Here is an 18,044-nt window from a genome sequence, read left to right as displayed (position 1 = left end):
TATAAGTTCCATGCTTTTATGTGTAAAATTGGAATGAAAAATTTGTATTTTTATTTTTGTACATGAATACTGTACTGTATGATACAAAGGTAAACTAGCACACTTTATATTAAAATACAGTAAAATCAATCAGAATCACAAAACAGTTCTTGATGTAAACATCTCACTATTTCTCTCGGTACTTTAATATTTGCTTTGACGTACGAGTTGTATCTTTGTTTTCTCTCTCTCTCTCTATCTCACCGAGATAAGAGAGATTTTTTATGCATATGTAACTTGTATGTTTATTTGTTTTGTATACTGTAGTTTTGTAGATAAATGTGATGTTACTTTGTTATTAACCCTTAAGGGACGGGCTAAATATATATAAAGCACACCCCCAGACTGGGCAAACTTTAAGATTGGCCAATTTAAGAAAAAAACACATCAATGGAAAGAGGAAGATATGCAAATCCACATGGTCTACGAAAAAAATTCTAAAAATTTTTCCCTACCTTCCACGGGACGTTGAAAGTGACTATTTACAACCCTGTGTGGGGCTTCTTTTGCAAGACTCGTAAAAATATTTTAAATTTACCAAGTTGTGCATGTTTTTTCTATTAATTTATTTGATTTTATTTCGTAAAATTATAATTTCAGCTCGCACAATATCATAATAGATAAGAACTAAAGTCAGCAACTAATTCTGAGTATAGTTGTTATAAAATATTTACGAGATTTACTGAGATGGAGAGATGCTGTAACTTTTTGTGAGGTATACATGTTTTTTCTAATAATTCTTAGTAAAATTACAATTATAGCTGACACACTATCATAAAAGATAACAACTAAAACCAAAAGCAATCCCTGGGTATATTTATGAACAAATGAATAAAAGACTTCCTGAAGCTGCAGAGAGGCAGCACATTCCCCTCTGAAATCTCAAGGCACTCTGATCGATGTCTCTCCCTTGCTGAGCTATTACAGTTGCCATAAGTCATTTGTGGGCAATTGAAGTGCTAAGAACATCTTTCCCGCTAAATTCATCCAAACCGAATGGCATGTAATATTAATACTCATATGAGTTATCCCAGCCATCGCTCAAAACCTGTTACTGCACAGAGAAGTGCGTCCTTGACTTATGGCACCATCGACTTATTGCAATTCAATCTTACAGCACTTTAAGCACCGTTGATGGCGCCAACAGCAAGAATGGGCATCAAGTTAATGGCGCCTGTAACTTGACGCAACATCAAGTTACAGTGCCGTTAAAGCGCTGATAATGGTGAAAAATCGACTTACAGTGCAGTGCTGGAATGGATCCTCCGCTGTAAGTCAAGGACATACTGTACTAATATTTTCCATGCTATAATTACAACTTTTGCATTTCTATAGTAAATTATTTAAGATTTTAAAAGAATAATATGGATTCCCAGTCTTTAATCCGAGGATCGGAGCAAGAGGGGGTAACCTAAAAGTCAATTATTTTGACATATGGACCACGAAAGGGAGAAAATGTTGCACACTAATGGTCAAATAAAATACCACTATAGGAGGAGTATGAATAACTTCTCTCTCTCTCTCTTTCTTTCCAAAGTTATTCTCTCTTTCTCTGTCATAAATCATGAATATTTCCCTCTTGATATTTAATGTAAGAACAAACCTTTCTCTCTCTCGTTATTCTCTCTTTCTCCATAATATTTCATAAATAATTTAACTTTTTTGATATTTAACGTAAGGACACCCACCCATTCTCTCTCTCTCTGCTGTAACAAAATATGAATTACAATAAGAGTATTAAGCTAACTTTCAAACAAAATTAAAGTGCTTTGGGACAATGATTTTGTCATATTTAGGGTTTAACTCTAGATATAAGCATTCACTGTGTGTATTAGCATTTTTAGTGATCGTACCAAACTTACGCGAACCCTTGCTTTACATGAGGGGTCCTGGAGCCTAACTTCGCATAAGTTTGAGGTATTACTGTAAAATGAAAACACTGTTGTTTAACAGATCTCTTACAGACTTTCCACCCTATCCTCCCCTCCAAGTCAATGGGACTCTGCTCAATGAGTCTGAAGCTTTAATTATTTTACGTGCAACTTTTGATCTTACTTTTGAGAAACATCTAATGAAAGTGTCAGCAAATGCCACACAAAAGTTTGTTATTGTTTGTAAGGCCTCATATATTTAAATCAGTGCAACATGGTTCAAGTAATTTTTGTTTCCATTACTAGAATATTGTTCTCCGGTGTGGATGTCTGCTTCTACCAGAGACTTAGCTCTTTTAGATAGAATGATTCGTAGTGGTAGATTTCTGTTTCCCAATATTAGCAGTTGTGGCTTGGACCATCGGCGGATGGTCTCGACTGTCAGTTTTTCATAAGATGTATTTTAACAGAGAACTTTCACATTCTCAACTGATCCCTGATCCCCTTTTCCTGCTCAGAGCAACCGGATTTGCTAAACATCAGCACCAATATGCAGTAAATGTGCCTAGCTGTAGAACTTCCCAATTCCAGAGCCCCTTTATTCCTCAAACCACTGGACTGTGGAACAGTCTCCCTGAGGATTTCGTGCAATTGGAATTTCCAAAGTTCAAGCGAAGAATGCATTACTAATATAATAGTATTCGCCTTGCATTTCAATACATTTTCAACTATTTATTATTTCATTTCTTCTTTTTTAATAAGTGAGATCTCTTCTTTCTGTATTTCCCCTAACCTCATCTTACTTCTTCCTAATGAACCATATTCTTTGGAAACTTGAATTTCAAGTCAACGGCCCCTGTGGGCTTGTTCCATATGAATATGGTTGATCTTCTGAATAATAACAATAATTTAAACCGGTACCCTGGAGACCAGGCCACTGCCAGACCACAGAAGATGTGGGTGACAGAAATCACCCCTATGTAAACACAGTCTGCCACCTCATTCCACATATATAATGCTGTGTTACCAAAGGTAAAAATCAGCTTCCGTATAATCACTCTCATATGTAAGGTTTAGTTCCTTATGAAAAATTCTGGCCTGCTCTGTAAGCATCCCCCCATCCCTAGAAATGTTTACACCTTCACGACTTTGGAGCTTAAACCACTTTAAAAATGCACCTGTTGTATTCTGAACTCCTGACACCTTTCAATGTTTTCTGACACTTCGAACATTTCTGGCTTTTGTTTTCAACAGAAAACTTAAAAATCTGCTGCTCTGGTTTATTTTTAAGTTATACACAGTGGATGATCCAATGCCATAGTACTCTCACAAAGTCTTCTCAGATGTTCCTTTTTCTACTTTCTTCAGCAACCCCACCTTCTCAAGCATACATGAAGATATACGCTTATACTTCTAACTTCATCACCTGTACCTCCTGCTCTCTTGGGTGGCATCCTGAATGGGTAACTATGCAGCAACAGGTTTACAATCCTTTGTCCGAAATCCTAAAAAACAAAAAGCTCTAAACCAAAATTTTTCTTTGAAAGGTAGACCATCATCATAAGAGACACTACTGACCCAGGTTATGTTGTTCCACTGACAAATATCCATTTGCAAAAGTCAAATGATGAGTTGTATTGAGAATAATGACAACAAAACTGTCGTTTTACACCTGTACACAATTATATTTCTTCAAGTATTACTGTCATATTATCCTAATATAATTTACGAACTTAACGATCATGAGCCATTTGCATTTTGCTAATGTTTACATTAAAATAATCAGCTGACTGCATTTTACTGACATCATCACTGCCACAGTTGCTAAATGGAACATATTTCATAGATATATATGATTTCTTTTGTAAATTATCAAAGTTGGGTTTAAAAAAGTGATTTCACCAATTTCGGACGCTGCTTTTGCCTCTTCCAAAATGTTTTGTAGCCTCCACATTATTCGTTTCTTCAGCCACAGGTACAACCTAAGTGTATACTTTATCAACACTTTCCTCTCCACTGAGTGAAGGATGAGTAAAAATTCATTTTATTTTTATTCATGGAAGTCACCATTGAAAATTAACAAATTTTCAACAAATTGACAATTGTAACACATGTCTTAGTTACGGTGACTAACATCAGCAAACAGCTGTTCCTCGATGTTAGTATGCGCCTGAATTTTAGGTGCCCAAAACTCTGGCACGTAATGGCAGGTGCCAGAATATGTGAAAGAATTTTGGGTGCCTACAATTCTGGCACTTACATTAACTAAGATCAGCAAACAGCTGTTTCTCGATTTGGTTGTTTATATCAGTACTTGCTGTTGCTTATGCCAGTGTCTTGCACGCAATAGTATGTAATTGTTAACTATAAGAAACAGCAATGTTCTAGGCCTATCTATTATTCAAAAGATAACTTAGATATGAATTATCAACGGTACCTACCGAAAGCGAGACAGGCATAGAAAACCTAGCCTAGTATAATCTACTGAAAAAGAATCTGTCAGATTAAGCATAACCTCGAGTGATCTACCAAAAATGCACCTCACACCATACACGATATACGTAATGAAATCATGTTTTGGGACAAAATTTTAAGGATAACATGATACACATGATCAGATGATACATGAGTATATATGCAAATTATGTTTCTTTTTGATGCTGTACATTTTTTAGTTTCACAGAATGTTTTTGTTGGAAATAAATTGTGCTTGTTTATTTACGGAGCAACTTTCAGTTCTGAAAGGGAAAAAAAAAAAAAAAAAAAAGTGTGGCTCCCCCCTCGTAGCTGGTCAACGAACTAATGGCATCTTATAAAAAAAAAAAAAAAAAGCCAGACCGTGGAGTGCAGGATTAAAGAGATCAGACTGTTATAACTGTTTACTTGTAAATAAAAACAAATGCTAAACATAAAAAAAATTGTCCAACAAGGCAGAGTACAATATTTCAAACTCAAAATTATGCATATAAAACTGTGCACTGACAGACGATTTATTGCACACCCCCAAAAATACTCATAAGAATGTACTGTGCCACTTAGTAAGACAGTCACTTCCTCACAATACGGAAAACACACAGCCACAGTTATCCTCACAATTTCCTGGTCAAGCATCTTCAGATTCATTTATATATATGCCAAGAATACTGATGTCAATGCAATATTTATTCATCTAATTACTATAAATTAAAGTAACAACACCACTAGACAACATTTCATATTAAAACTTTAGAACCTGCAATCCGAATGGTTACCAACATAAAGATACTCTACTCCCTTCTCTCAATGATACTGTGCATACCCTACATTTCTATGCTCCTAATCTAAGGATATATTTTTCACATCACAAATTATTCTAAGAGAGCTTCTTGACACTTCCAGAATTCTGTTACTCTTCACAGATATTCACTAGCTGACCTTTGCCTCAATTGTGACATGAAGCAGATTTATGAATGGTGTAGTAGGCTTGGTATGAGGCTGAACCCAAGTAAAACAAAAACACTCTTGATTACTAGATCTCATACTGATTTTCCATCCCAACTCCCTTCAGGTGGATTGGACCATTGCTCAATAAGTCTGGAGCTAACTATACTTAGCAGAACTTTTGATTCACATCTTACTTTTGAGAAACATCTAATGAAAGCGTTGGCAAATGCCACACAGACGTTAGGTATTGTATGTAAGGCCTTATACTCGTATATTTGTAAGTGATAAAATCAGTGCAACCTGTTTTAATTCTTTTGTCCTTCCTTTGCTAGAATACTATTCTTCAGTGTGGATGTCTGCTTCTACAAGAGATTCACCTCTTTTAGATAGAATGGTTTGTGGTGGTAGGTTTGTTTTCTAACAATAGTAGTTATGACTTGGACCATCAATGGATGGTCTCTGTTTGTTAACTATTCATACATTTTATCTTAACAGATCTTTCACATTCACAATTGAACCCCAATCTTCCTTTCCTCCCGAGAGCAACCAGATTTCCTGAACAGCAACATCAATATGCAGTAAATGTACCTCACTGTCAAAATTCTCAGTTCCAGAGGTCCTTTATTCCTCACACCATTGGACTGTGGAACAGTCTCCCTGAGGAAGTTGTACGAACCAAGAAGAAGAAGAAGAAGAAGAAGAAGAAGAAGAACTCCTGATAGACAAAATGGTAATGAAGAATAATAAGAGAAGAACCAACCTAAGCATGGCATGGATTGACTACAAGGAAGCCTTCAACATGATATCGCACGTGGGTAATAGAATAACACCATCAGCTTCCTAAAAAATACAATGCACAACTGGAATACAGTACTTACAAACTCTGGGATAAGACTAGCAGAGGTTAACATCAAGAGAGGGATCTTTCAAGGGGACTCACTGTCCCCACTAATCTTTGTAGCAGCCATGATTCCCATGACAAAAGTACTGCAAAGGATGGATGCTGGGTACCAACTCAAGAAAGGAGGCAACAGAATTAGCCATCTGATGTTCATGGATGACATCAAGCTGTATGGTAAGAGCATCAAGGAAATACATACCCTAACCCAGACTGTAAGGATAATATCTGGGGACATCGGGATGGAGTTTGGTATAGAAAAATGCACCTAGGTCAACATACAAAAAGGTAAAGTAAAAAAGACTGAGGGGATAAAGCTACCAGATGGGACTAGCATCAAACACACAGATGAGGCAGGATACAAATACCTGAGAATAATAGAAGGAGGGGATATAAAACACCAAGAGATGAAGGATACAATCAGGAAAGAATATATGCAGAGACTTATGGTGAAAGTCAAAACTCAACGCTGGAAAAATGATGAAAGCCATAAACACATAGGCAGTACGGTACCAGTAATCAGATACAGTGCAGTAGTGGAGCGGATGAAGCTGAACTCTGCAACATAGACCAGAAAACTAGGAAACTCATGACAATACACAAAGCACTACATCCATGAGCAAATAGAGACTAAACATAACATGAAGGAAGGAGGAGAGGGCTACTAAGCATAGAGGACTGTGTCAACATCAACAGCAAAGCACTGGGACAATATTTGAAAACCAGTGAAGACGAGTGGCTAAAGAGTGCATGGGAAGAAGGACTGATAAAAGTAGACGAAGACCCAGATATATACAGAGACAGGAGAATGAAAAACAGAACAGAGGAATGGCACAATAAACCAATACACAGGCAGTACATGAGACAGACAAAAGAACAGGCCAGCGATGAAACATAGCAATGGCTACAGAGGGGAGAACTCAAGAAAATAACAGAAGGATTGCTAACAGTGGCACCAGATCAGGCCCTAAGAGCCAGATATGTTCAAAGAGCAATAGATGGAAATAACATCTCACCCATAAGCAGGAAGTGCAATATGAAAGACAAGACCATAAACCACATAGCAAGAGAATGTCTGGCGCTTGCACAGAACCAGTATAAAAAGAGGCATCATTCAGTAGCAAAAGCCCTCCACTGGAGCCTGTGCAAGAAACACCAGCTAGCTTGCAGTGATAAGTGGTACGAACACCAGCCTGAGGGAGTGAGATAAAATGATCAGGCAAAGATCCGCTGGGACTATGGTATGAGAACAGATAGGGTGAAACGTGCCAGTAGACCAGGCGTGACGTTGATTGATAAAATCAAGAAGAAAGTAACACTCATTGACGTCGCAATACCATGGGACAGGCAGAGTAGATGAGAAGGAGAGAGAAAAAACTGATAAGTATCAAGACCTGAAAATCAAAATAAGGATGATATGGGATATGCCAGTGAAAACTGTACCCATAATCATAGGAACACTAGGTACGATCCCAAGATCCTTGAAAAGGAATCTGGAAAAACTAGATGCTAAAGTAGCTCCAGGACTCATGCAGAAGTGTACTACTTGAAACAGCGCATATAGTGAGAAAAGTGATAGACTCCTAAGGAGGCAGGATGCAACCCTGAACCCCACACTATAAAAATCACCCAGTCGAATAGGATGACTATGATAGACCCCAAAAAATAAATAAAAAATAATAATAATAATAAGAGGTCAAAACGACAATTCCAGAAACAATTCTGTCGACACCCACCAAACCTGCTAAACATTTTTACATTACAGTCATAGATACCACTCTAGGACATCTTACCAGTGGGCCTTCTACCAGTTCAACCTGCTTTTTTCTTGAGTGTAAACATCAGCAATCTTCAAGAAACCCTGAAAACTGATTAACACTTAATCATCAAAGGATATCAAAGTTTCTCACCTTCAGATTTTGGTCCTTCCAGTCTGTATCCGGACATATCACACCATCCAACAGGGTAGATGTCAGGCGACTGGCAGTCAATCCACTGGTCAAAGTCACTCTCCCAGCCGTCAAAATGGACCTTCAATAACCTCCCTTTAACCTGCTTCACTGTTGCCACACAAACTAGCCTCGGATCCATCAAGTCAGCCGATTCCAGTGCCATGCCTTCCTCAAATCCGGGGTTTGTGACGTCCTGTAGTTTATGGACAAATAAATATAAAGCAGTCCAAATATTTACATAAAATCATTAGGTAAAGATTGTAAAAAGGAATAGAGATTATGCTGTTTTCTATAAAAGGCCATTACAGATAGGTGTCAACTTATGACCAGAGCAGCTTACAACAATCCTCCTTTATGGCAGCAGCGAAAAAATTTATGAAAATGAGAAAACTGTAAAAAAATTACACAAATTTATGAAATTTAGTGCAGTAGGCAGCACTTACAAATAGCAGTCCCAGTGTTGCGTGTAAAGCAGGCCTCGAACTATCAAACATTTATATATCCAGCATGGTATATGATCATACAGTAAGAATAATTGGCTAGATTGGAAGGATTTGACTAACAGTTTGATATTCATCCATCTAAATTATTTACACCAAGGTTCTCTGACACACATTAACATTTGGTTGTATACCAGCTGCAGTCTGTAGCAGTGTACGATGAAATGTCTGATAGTTTGTGGCCCACTAACAAGCATGAACACAAACACATCTGCTTTCATTTCTCTCTCTCTCTCTCTCTTAACATTGTCTTGTGCTATCGAAAACAATAGCTGTCATTTGCACTTCATTTACTGTTTAAAAGTTTTTAATAAGCTGCTGTATGGTGACTAAAAAGGACACTTGTATCGCCAACAATTTAGCCATTCAAAAGGCAAGAATGGATATCAACTTGAAATTAAAAGTGAATGTGATTAATCAGTATGGAAAAAAAGAACGACAATAGCACGTACCCTAGAACTTCCACATTCAACAGTGTCAACAATTCTTAAGGATCAAGAACACATACGTGAAGCCGTAAAAAGGTTTTGCTTCAACAAACCCTACTGTAATTACGAACGCAAAGGCAAGGGCCAATCCATGAATGGAACAGTTATTAATGGTGTGGATAGAAGACCAGATTAAAAAACGAACACTATTAAGCCTCATTACTATACAGGCAAAGGCTATAAGTCTGTCTCAGACCCTTAAGGAATGTGCGGGTGATGAATATCAATAAGAATTCATCGCAAGTACTGGTCAGAAGGTTCAAAAAAACATTATAACAGAAATTAGTTTCGATCAAGCTAAGTATCATTAATCGCAATGTACTTTCCAATACTGTACTGAATTACAAAGGTGCAATACTCCAAAGGGTCAACTGAAATACGGTTAAACTAATTTTATTTTGGGCGCATTTACGACTGGCTACCATTAAAGCATATGAAACGTGGGTGTAAGCGTAGGGAAAGTTACAAAACATTGAGATGAATTAGGAAAATATTCTCCTGTGTACTGTAAATATATTAAGTATGATCCTCAGTTAAAATAAAAAAAAAGCTAAATGATGGGCCTTTTCGTAGGATGATGTAATTGATGAAACGCCACATGTAGATATATACACAGGGTACGTTGCATACACAAGGTGTTTGTGGTATTACAAGACAAAATGGGAAATTGGTGATCACTGTAAAACAGAAGATTAATACTACCTGTTTAATAAATTTTTTTAATAACAACATACTAAGAGTCTTATCTATAGCACATTGTGAATGACAAAATGCTTGGTAAGTACATTCATGGTAAGAGAACACAACAATGTAAAAAGGCAAATTTACTGAATTCTAAGTAAAACAAATCAATATAATGCATTACTGTAAAGACTGATAAGAAAGGTACTGTATAAAATATATTCATGGTGATAAAACCATGGTAGGCTGTAGGTAAAAGGAGTCACGCAATGGGGTAGCCCGTATGTACCTGAATACTGAATTGCAAACAAGTTATGTGAAAATTTGGCTTGCAACATACATGCAAGAACCTAACCCTATCATAACTCGACGCCTACATGTATAAAGAGATTTAGGTGCTGACAGCTCTTTTTCTTTAAATACAGCCCAACCTCTTAAAACCAGCACCCTTGGGACCAGGTCACTTCTCGACCACAAAAAATTCCAGATGACAAAAATCACTACTAAAAAACCCCTATGTTCAGCTCATTCCACATATATGTTACTGTATTATCAAAAGTGGAACAAATTTTATGAATAATCACTGTCATTCGTTAGGTTTAGTTCTTTATGAAAATTCTAGAGCCTGCTCCATAAGCCTCTCCCCAGAAATGCTTCCAACTTCGCTATGTTGCAGCTTAAAACACTTTATAAGCACACTGTCGAGCTCTGATCTCACCTTTCAATGTTTTCTAGTACTTTAAACTTTTCTGACTTTCGTTTTCACCAAAAAACTAAAAATTTACTGCTTTACTTTCTTTGCTTAGGTTGATACACAGACAAATATCTATTTGCAAAAGTCAATTAATTCAGTTGTACAGTATTGAGAATGGTCATTTTAAGGAGCGTGCCCATTGCCAGATTTTGAGGAATTATCAAATTTTAGTTAACAATTTCCAACTGTTTTATGTCTAAATAAACACATCCTGAAATAACTATGCTAAAAAATTTTTTTTAGACTGGTTTACTGACAATTTTGTTCATCGCTTGTATGATACTTTGAACCACAGATTGTGGAAAAGACTTGTAAAAAAATGTCTTGTATGAATAATTCAGGATAAGATCAAGTACTTTATTTAATGTTTTGCACTTTTTATGTGTAAATACCGTAAACATATCTAGAAACATTACAGCTAAAATAAAATGTTTAGATTGGTTTATTGACAATTTTGTTTATCACTTGTGACACTGAACCACAAATCATAAAAAGACTTTTAGAAAACATTTGTATGAATAATTCAGGCCAGGATCAGGTAATTTATTCATTGTTTTGGACTGTTTTATGCATAAATAAACACAAATCTAGAAACATTATTGCTAAAAAAGAATGGACAATTTTACAGCACTGTGAATGACAAACTGTAAAAAATGCATGGAAACGGCTTATAGGGATAATTAACTAAATATTTTTTATTTTCTCTCGTTTTTGAGTCCTGAAATATTGCTCTTTTGCCGTTTCCTGAAACGCTTTTTTTTTTTAACTAAATCCTTCGATCTTCAAAAAGACTGAAACAAGGCGTGTTTATTCAGTATTATTTGTAAAATCAGTGGTAAAAGTTAGAAGGAAATAACCTTTAATAAATACGGAAAAAGTCATTTACTTTACAGAACGGGGCCTGATGGCGCCGGCGCTCCCCATAAATGCAAACTTTAGGTAATATATAAATAAAGGCAGAGCACAGTTCTATTCATCTGATTGTACTGTAAATTTCAGGGCATATTTCTTATATGACGAAATAGTTTTAGTGCAAAACTCAGCCTTCTAACTGTCATAGTTTCATAGTTGCATGTACAGGCAGTCCCCAGTTATTGGCGGGGGTTCCGTTCTGGCCATATGACGATAAGCGAAAATCGCTGATAACCGAAAATTGACGATTTTCGGTTATCAGCGCCTCTCTCAGGTGTTTATCAGCACCAATACACAATTATCGGCAACAATAAGCAGAAATCAGCACAAATACAAAATTATCGGCAACAATGAGCGGAAATCAGCACATATCGGCAGCAAAAATCGCCGATTTTCATCGCTAGGCAAGCACCAAAAGACTGGATCACAGACAACCAAGTCCACCGATAACCAGGGACTGCCTGTATGACAAAATAAGCATAAATTTTTTCTTTTGCTGCTTTCTCAAAACTTAGTTTTTTCAAAAATAAATGCTTATAGCTCCAAGAACACTGAACCACATTCGATGAAACTTTTACAGTGTAGTATAACTATATATCTCGATTTTGTATGTGGGAAATTCACTTTTGAGTGAAACTTTTTTTTTTGCATATTATTTTTGAAGTTTTAAAATCTTTTTTAAATGCAAAATATGTTAATTTAAAGTTGAATTTCTAAATATTTCTCTTTAAGAATTTTCATTATTAGTTGAAGAATAAGTGGTAAAAATTTGAAGCAAATCCCTTCATTATTCATTTCTTCTGCCACAGCTACAACCATAAATTTAGCGGCACAGTACTTACTTAACACTCGTCTCTATTGCACTAAGGATAAATACAGATTTACTTTATTTTTATTTATGGAAATCACCATTCAAAATCAGCAAATTTTTAACAAGTCGACAACAGTAACACAACCCTTAATAAACGTGTTAGTTATGATAACTGACATTAGCAAACGGCTGTTTCTCGACTCGACTTTATGTCAGGACTTGCTGTTGTTTATGACAGTGTTGTGCACACAGTAGTCAGTGGTTGTTGATTATAAAAAAATAACAATGAATTCTTAAAGAAGTCAGAAGGTTGGTAAGCCTGATTTAATGTATGAAGATTCGCATCTGTTTTAGTTAAAAGCTAACTCGGGTATAATATGCGTTATCAGTGGTATCTACAAAACTGAGTCAGGAATAGAAAGCCTAGCCTAGTGTAATCTACTGAATATACATCTCTTTCACTATACACAATATACATGTGATGAAATCATGTTTTCGGACAAAACATTAATGATCGCATGATACATGAGATCGGATGAGACATGATTATATAAGCAAATTATAGTTCTTTTGCATGCTGTACTTATACTTTTGAGTTTCATACAATGTTTTCGTTGGAAATAAAATGTGCTTGCGTATTTATGCAGCAAACTTCACTTCTAAAATCTGAAAAAATAAAAAAATTGAAACGTGTGGCGCTGCCCTCATAGCTGCTCAAGAACTAATGGCGGCTGATTCAAAAAATGCCCCTGGATCATGGGAGTTCCCGGACCACGAGTGCCCGATTTAAGAGGTCGGACTTTACCAGAATATGGAAACCTAATAGTATGAGTCTGAATGAGTCAGTCTCTTCTGTGAAATATTTTACAATTGTTGATAAATTTTCCATAATTTTCTTTTAGGATAATTACTAGAATAGTAAGAAAATTAAAACTTATCCCAAAACTTTTAAATGACCCAGCAAGCCTAAACAAGCAATTTGATTTATACTGAGTATCAAATATCCTGAAATAAAGGTAAAATACTGCATTAAATATAAAGCATCCACTTCTAATACAAATAACCATTAAAACTCGACATTTTTTTTTATCTCTCCCTCATCCCATAAAAAGTTATTTCCTAAACTGTCAGAGGAACGTCTACACCATTATCCCTTAAAGGACGGGCATCATCGTATGATGATCTATAACAGGTTTTGAGTGATGGACAGGATAACTCAGACGAGTATTAATGTTACGCGCCATACGATCTGGATGAATTTAGCAGGAAAGACGTTCACATCACTTCAATGGTCGATAAATGACTTATGGCAACTGTAGTAACTCAGCACAGGGCAGTGGGGGATCAGTGTGCCTTGAGACTTGATGGAGGAAATGTATAGTACTGGCCCTTTCTATCCCATTACTCTTTTTATTCATTTGCTCATAAATACACTCAGGGATTGCTGTTGGTTTTAGTTCTTATCTAGTATGTCAGCTATCATTGTAATTTTACAAAGAAAAGTGCAAAGAAATATTAGAAAAACCATATATACCTTAAAAAAAGGGAATGCATCTCAGCAAATCTCGTAAATATTTTACAATAAATATACACAGAATCTGTTACTGATTCTAGTTCTTATCTGTTATGATATTGTGTGAGCTGTAATTATAATTTTACAAAATAAAATAAAATAAATTATTAGAAGATACATGCACACTTTGTGAAATTAGCATATTTTTACGAGTTTTATGAGTGTCTTGTAAAAGAGGCCCTGCGCAGGGTTGTAAATATTCTCTTTCAACTTCCCGTGGAAGGTACAGAAAATTTTTTAGGATTTTTTTTTCTTACACGATGTGCATTTACATATCTTTCTCTTTCCATTGAAGTGTTTTTTTTTTTTAAATTGGCTAACCTTAAAAAAAAACCGTAAAGTCTGCTCAGTCTGGGGTATGTTTAATATATATTTAGCCCGGCCTTTAAGGGTTATAAAATATGAAAAATATTATGACCAATAATAGACAGAAGTACAATATCAACATAAATAATTGATCCACTCTCCTAAAACTGCTACTTTCAGGCACTACTACGCAACTTTAGAATGGAATCCCTTTACAGTAAACTTTCGCTGCATACAACTACAAAAAGGCTCATGAATAGTGTGTTGTACCACCCTCAAAATTAGTTCAAGAGGCACAAACTGCACATGCACATATGTTACAACAGTAAAGTCTCACTGCTAATCCATCATGCTTACTCTGTTGAAAAGGGCCGGGGGCGCAGCTCTTGCTTGTGTTTTGGTAAGGTAGTTGTACCAGGAGAACTGGCCTTCGTAGCCTCTTGGAGGTGTCAGAGTTATGTGGTTCATTTCGCAAAAGCCGGCAGGGAATACACACGGAGACGTTGCATGGTAACAGAACCAATCTGAACAGGTATTGTCTGACTCATAACTGTCTATTCTTATCATGAGGTAATTGTTGTATAAGACCTGAAACATAGAACATTGTAGGTTGTTAGTCATTACATTTCAACTGAAAGAAGCAACAGCAGAAAGCTAAAATATATTACTAAAATGCCAATTTAAAGAGAAATTTGTATTTTTCCTAACATACGATCCTACACTTTCATATGTGGAGTAATCAGCACTTAGATTGTTTTGGCTATTATTGAACTGTCACTGAAAAACAAAATCCTAGCGCTCTACCTGGGTTACGTGTGACATGGATTGACCTACCCTTTTCCACTGTGCGAGTCAGCCCTTATGCAGCTACGCTCATCCTCCTAGAAGGAGTGAGAGATTGAAACTATGTGGGGCAGTAAAAGAGGGGTAACTTTACTTATATGAAAGCGTAGGTTCATATGTTAGGAAGAATACAAATTTCCTTTTAATTTGGTATTTGCTCCAACACGTATACGAGCCTAAACTTTCACAAAAGGTCACATGAAGGCGGGAGGACGATCTATCAGGTAAATGTGGGAGTGTTCCTACTCGATACCCCAAAGGGTATGCAAGAGGTGTATGCTGTGTGTACTGTACTCAGCCAGGGCCTCACAATGTTGCTGATGAAGTCTTCCCCCTCCAGAGGGAGGTCCTGTAGGACTCTACATTGTTGTATGACCTGCTGTGCACCACTACCGAACCCACGATGAGGGTATCTAAGGACCTGTGTACTACATCCTTGAGGCAGAATGTTGTTTGCCTCTTCCAGACTCCAGCCAAGAGCACCTGACACCGAGTTGTTTTTCCTAAATGCCACCGACAGTCCTATCCCTCTGATGACATGAGCCCTGACTTTGGTTGGACCCATATCTCCACTTCTCTCAGCCAGAAGGAGATGGTGTTCCTTGAAATCTCTCACTTCTCCCAACCTGTACTGAAGAAAAGTCTCCAATGGGCTGGTCTATGGAGAGTTGTACATTTGAGGTAGGCTCTCAGGGCTTTGACTCGTCCTTTTCACCCTCTATGAAGTCCTTTAAGGAGGGGACAAAAAAAAACTATTCAGTTCTTTGACATTTATATGTCAATTTCTTTGTTCCGGGGACCAAGCCCCTGAAACTTCCTTGCTCCCCCTACAGAGCTCCCCAGCCTAGGTTCGACACGTCTGAGAAGAGTCTAGGTTGGGGTTCAACAGAAGAAGGGATTTCGGGATTTCCCTTGCGTCAACCATTCTTCTAAGCTCCACCAAAGCAGGTCTTCTTTTATTTCGGGGGTCACTCAGAGCATGAACGTGTCTGGGTATTTTTTCCTATTCCAGCCGATTCTTAAAAAGTACTGAAGAGGTCTCATATGAAGCCTGCCCAGAAGAAAGAACTATTCTAAGGAAGATGATGTCCCCAGGAGGCTCATCCATTGTTTGGTGGAGCATTGATCCAGAGGGATAAATCTGTTCACTGTCTTCAGGCATGACTCTATACTTTTCAGGGAGGGAATCCCGAAAACTTCGAGTCTATTATCATCCTTAAATAAAGAATCTGTTGTGATGGAATCAAATGAGACTTCTGAAAGCTGATCATCAATCCCAGATCCTGGGGCAGGAGAAGGGTCACTCGAAGGTCCTCCGAACATTTTTCTCTCGATTGGGCCCGCAGTCACCTCCTCCACCAACACATCACTAACACTAACACTAGGCGCTATCAGGAAATCCACCAACACTGCACTGGCACTAGGCACTACTGGGCGCTCCGCATCGCTCTTATTGTCCCTAAGGATGAAGTGATGAAGCCAACTGAGCAATAGACTCCACAATTAACTTGAACCTTTTATCAATCTTAAAACTGAGGCTGGCAATGGGGTTGGGTTTGGAAGTGAGAGAGCTGGGTAAAGGAGCAGGTTGCACAGAAGGAGAACTGGGAACGGGATCAACAGAAATTGCAAGAACGTCAATCAACGTTAGCATTATTGTTATCATGATCATTAGGAGATTCCTGACTAGCTAAAGACTTACTAATCCGTCCAGCTGTCGCCTTCCTCTTCTTATCTCTAGTTATTAGTTTATTTAAATGAGATCTTAAAGTCTTCAATTTCTTACTATCCCTGTCAATACATTCATCACACCTTAAATCTACTGAAAAAACTTGTCCCCTACATTCTGTGCAGATAGAATGAGAATCCTAAGATTCCTTGGTCAAATGTGTATTACAGCCTTTGCTTCAATACCTAAAGCTAGTCAAACTTGAGTCTGACATTTTGCAAACAAGTCAACTACAGTCACAATCGGAAAATAAGGTTTAAGTCTAATCAACCAAAAAGTCACAATAATGAAAAAACACTGTCAAAATCTAATAAAGCAAATCGGCTATCAAGGCAAGAATACTTCGCCAAAACCATGAAAAAACAATTGGAAAAGATGAAACCCAAAATCAGAGCTGCTGCTAAAAGCTGGTGTACTGCCATTAGCCGGCAGAAACAAACTGAATCCTTTTGCTAGTTGTTCTCCTCTTACCCCTAAAGTGGGTGGGGTTAGTCACCTAGCCAAACAAAATAGCGCGACCCATGAAAGGCAAAATTTTAGCTGCCAGCGCGTGAAACTAGCATTAATGTAATTACTTGGCAAGTTACTTAAATAAAATTCACCTATTCGCAGTATTTTTCACTGAGAAATATTTACTAATTACTGTATTTTCACATAATTTTCCTAATTACACTTTTTGTGATAAAACTATAAAAATACTCAGGTATAAGCATTTTTAGAGGGGGTTTTATATATTCGCAGATTTTAGCTATTCGTGGGGGGTTCTGGTACACATCCCCTGCGAATACTGGGGGTTCACTGTATATCCATCAGCGACATGAATTTACTGCAGAGCTTATCCTTGCCTGCACAGTGACACACTTTGGGCTTCCCATTTTCTTTCATCGCCGCAGGAAGAAAGATCACACAAGAACACCAGGTATTTTGGGAAACCACAAACATATATGATCACATAGGAATAGAAATAAAAAATCCCACTATGTTATTCAGGCTATATGGGCCGGGATGGCATCCCACCTAAAAAGAAAACACTTATTCTGCACACTATCTTCTTCACTCCGAGAGGAAGATGCACATGGGTCAGGTCTAGTATGCCACCCTTTGTCCTGAACCAAGGGACAAAAAACAACACACAAAGCACAGAAACGATGATATACCATAATTCTATTGACGTGAAGGTGAAAACCAGGTGAGGCAATTGCAGCCTGACAATCACTAGGCACATGGAGTTCGTACTCCCAATCACAAAGAACAGAGAACAGTA

At 37.2% G+C, this 18,044-nt stretch overlaps 1 protein-coding gene across 1 annotated transcript in view; it reads right to left on the bottom strand.

The window, feature by feature from the left end:
- The window catches only part of LOC136856045 (MBT domain-containing protein 1-like), a 74,421-nt gene that overhangs the window by 23,059 nt on the left and 33,318 nt on the right, over positions 1 to 18,044 (bottom strand). The window contains 2 exon segments of the mRNA XM_067133608.1: positions 8,142 to 8,376; positions 14,566 to 14,796. Coding sequence (XP_066989709.1) covers positions 8,142 to 8,376; positions 14,566 to 14,796 — 466 coding nt within the window.

This window comes from Macrobrachium rosenbergii, chromosome 34, assembly GCF_040412425.1.
Source record: "Macrobrachium rosenbergii isolate ZJJX-2024 chromosome 34, ASM4041242v1, whole genome shotgun sequence".
In the NCBI taxonomy this organism is placed as follows: Eukaryota; Metazoa; Arthropoda; class Malacostraca; order Decapoda; family Palaemonidae; genus Macrobrachium; species Macrobrachium rosenbergii.
Note: the sequence above shows the minus strand (reverse complement) of the source record. Positions and strands in the feature narration are given on the sequence as shown.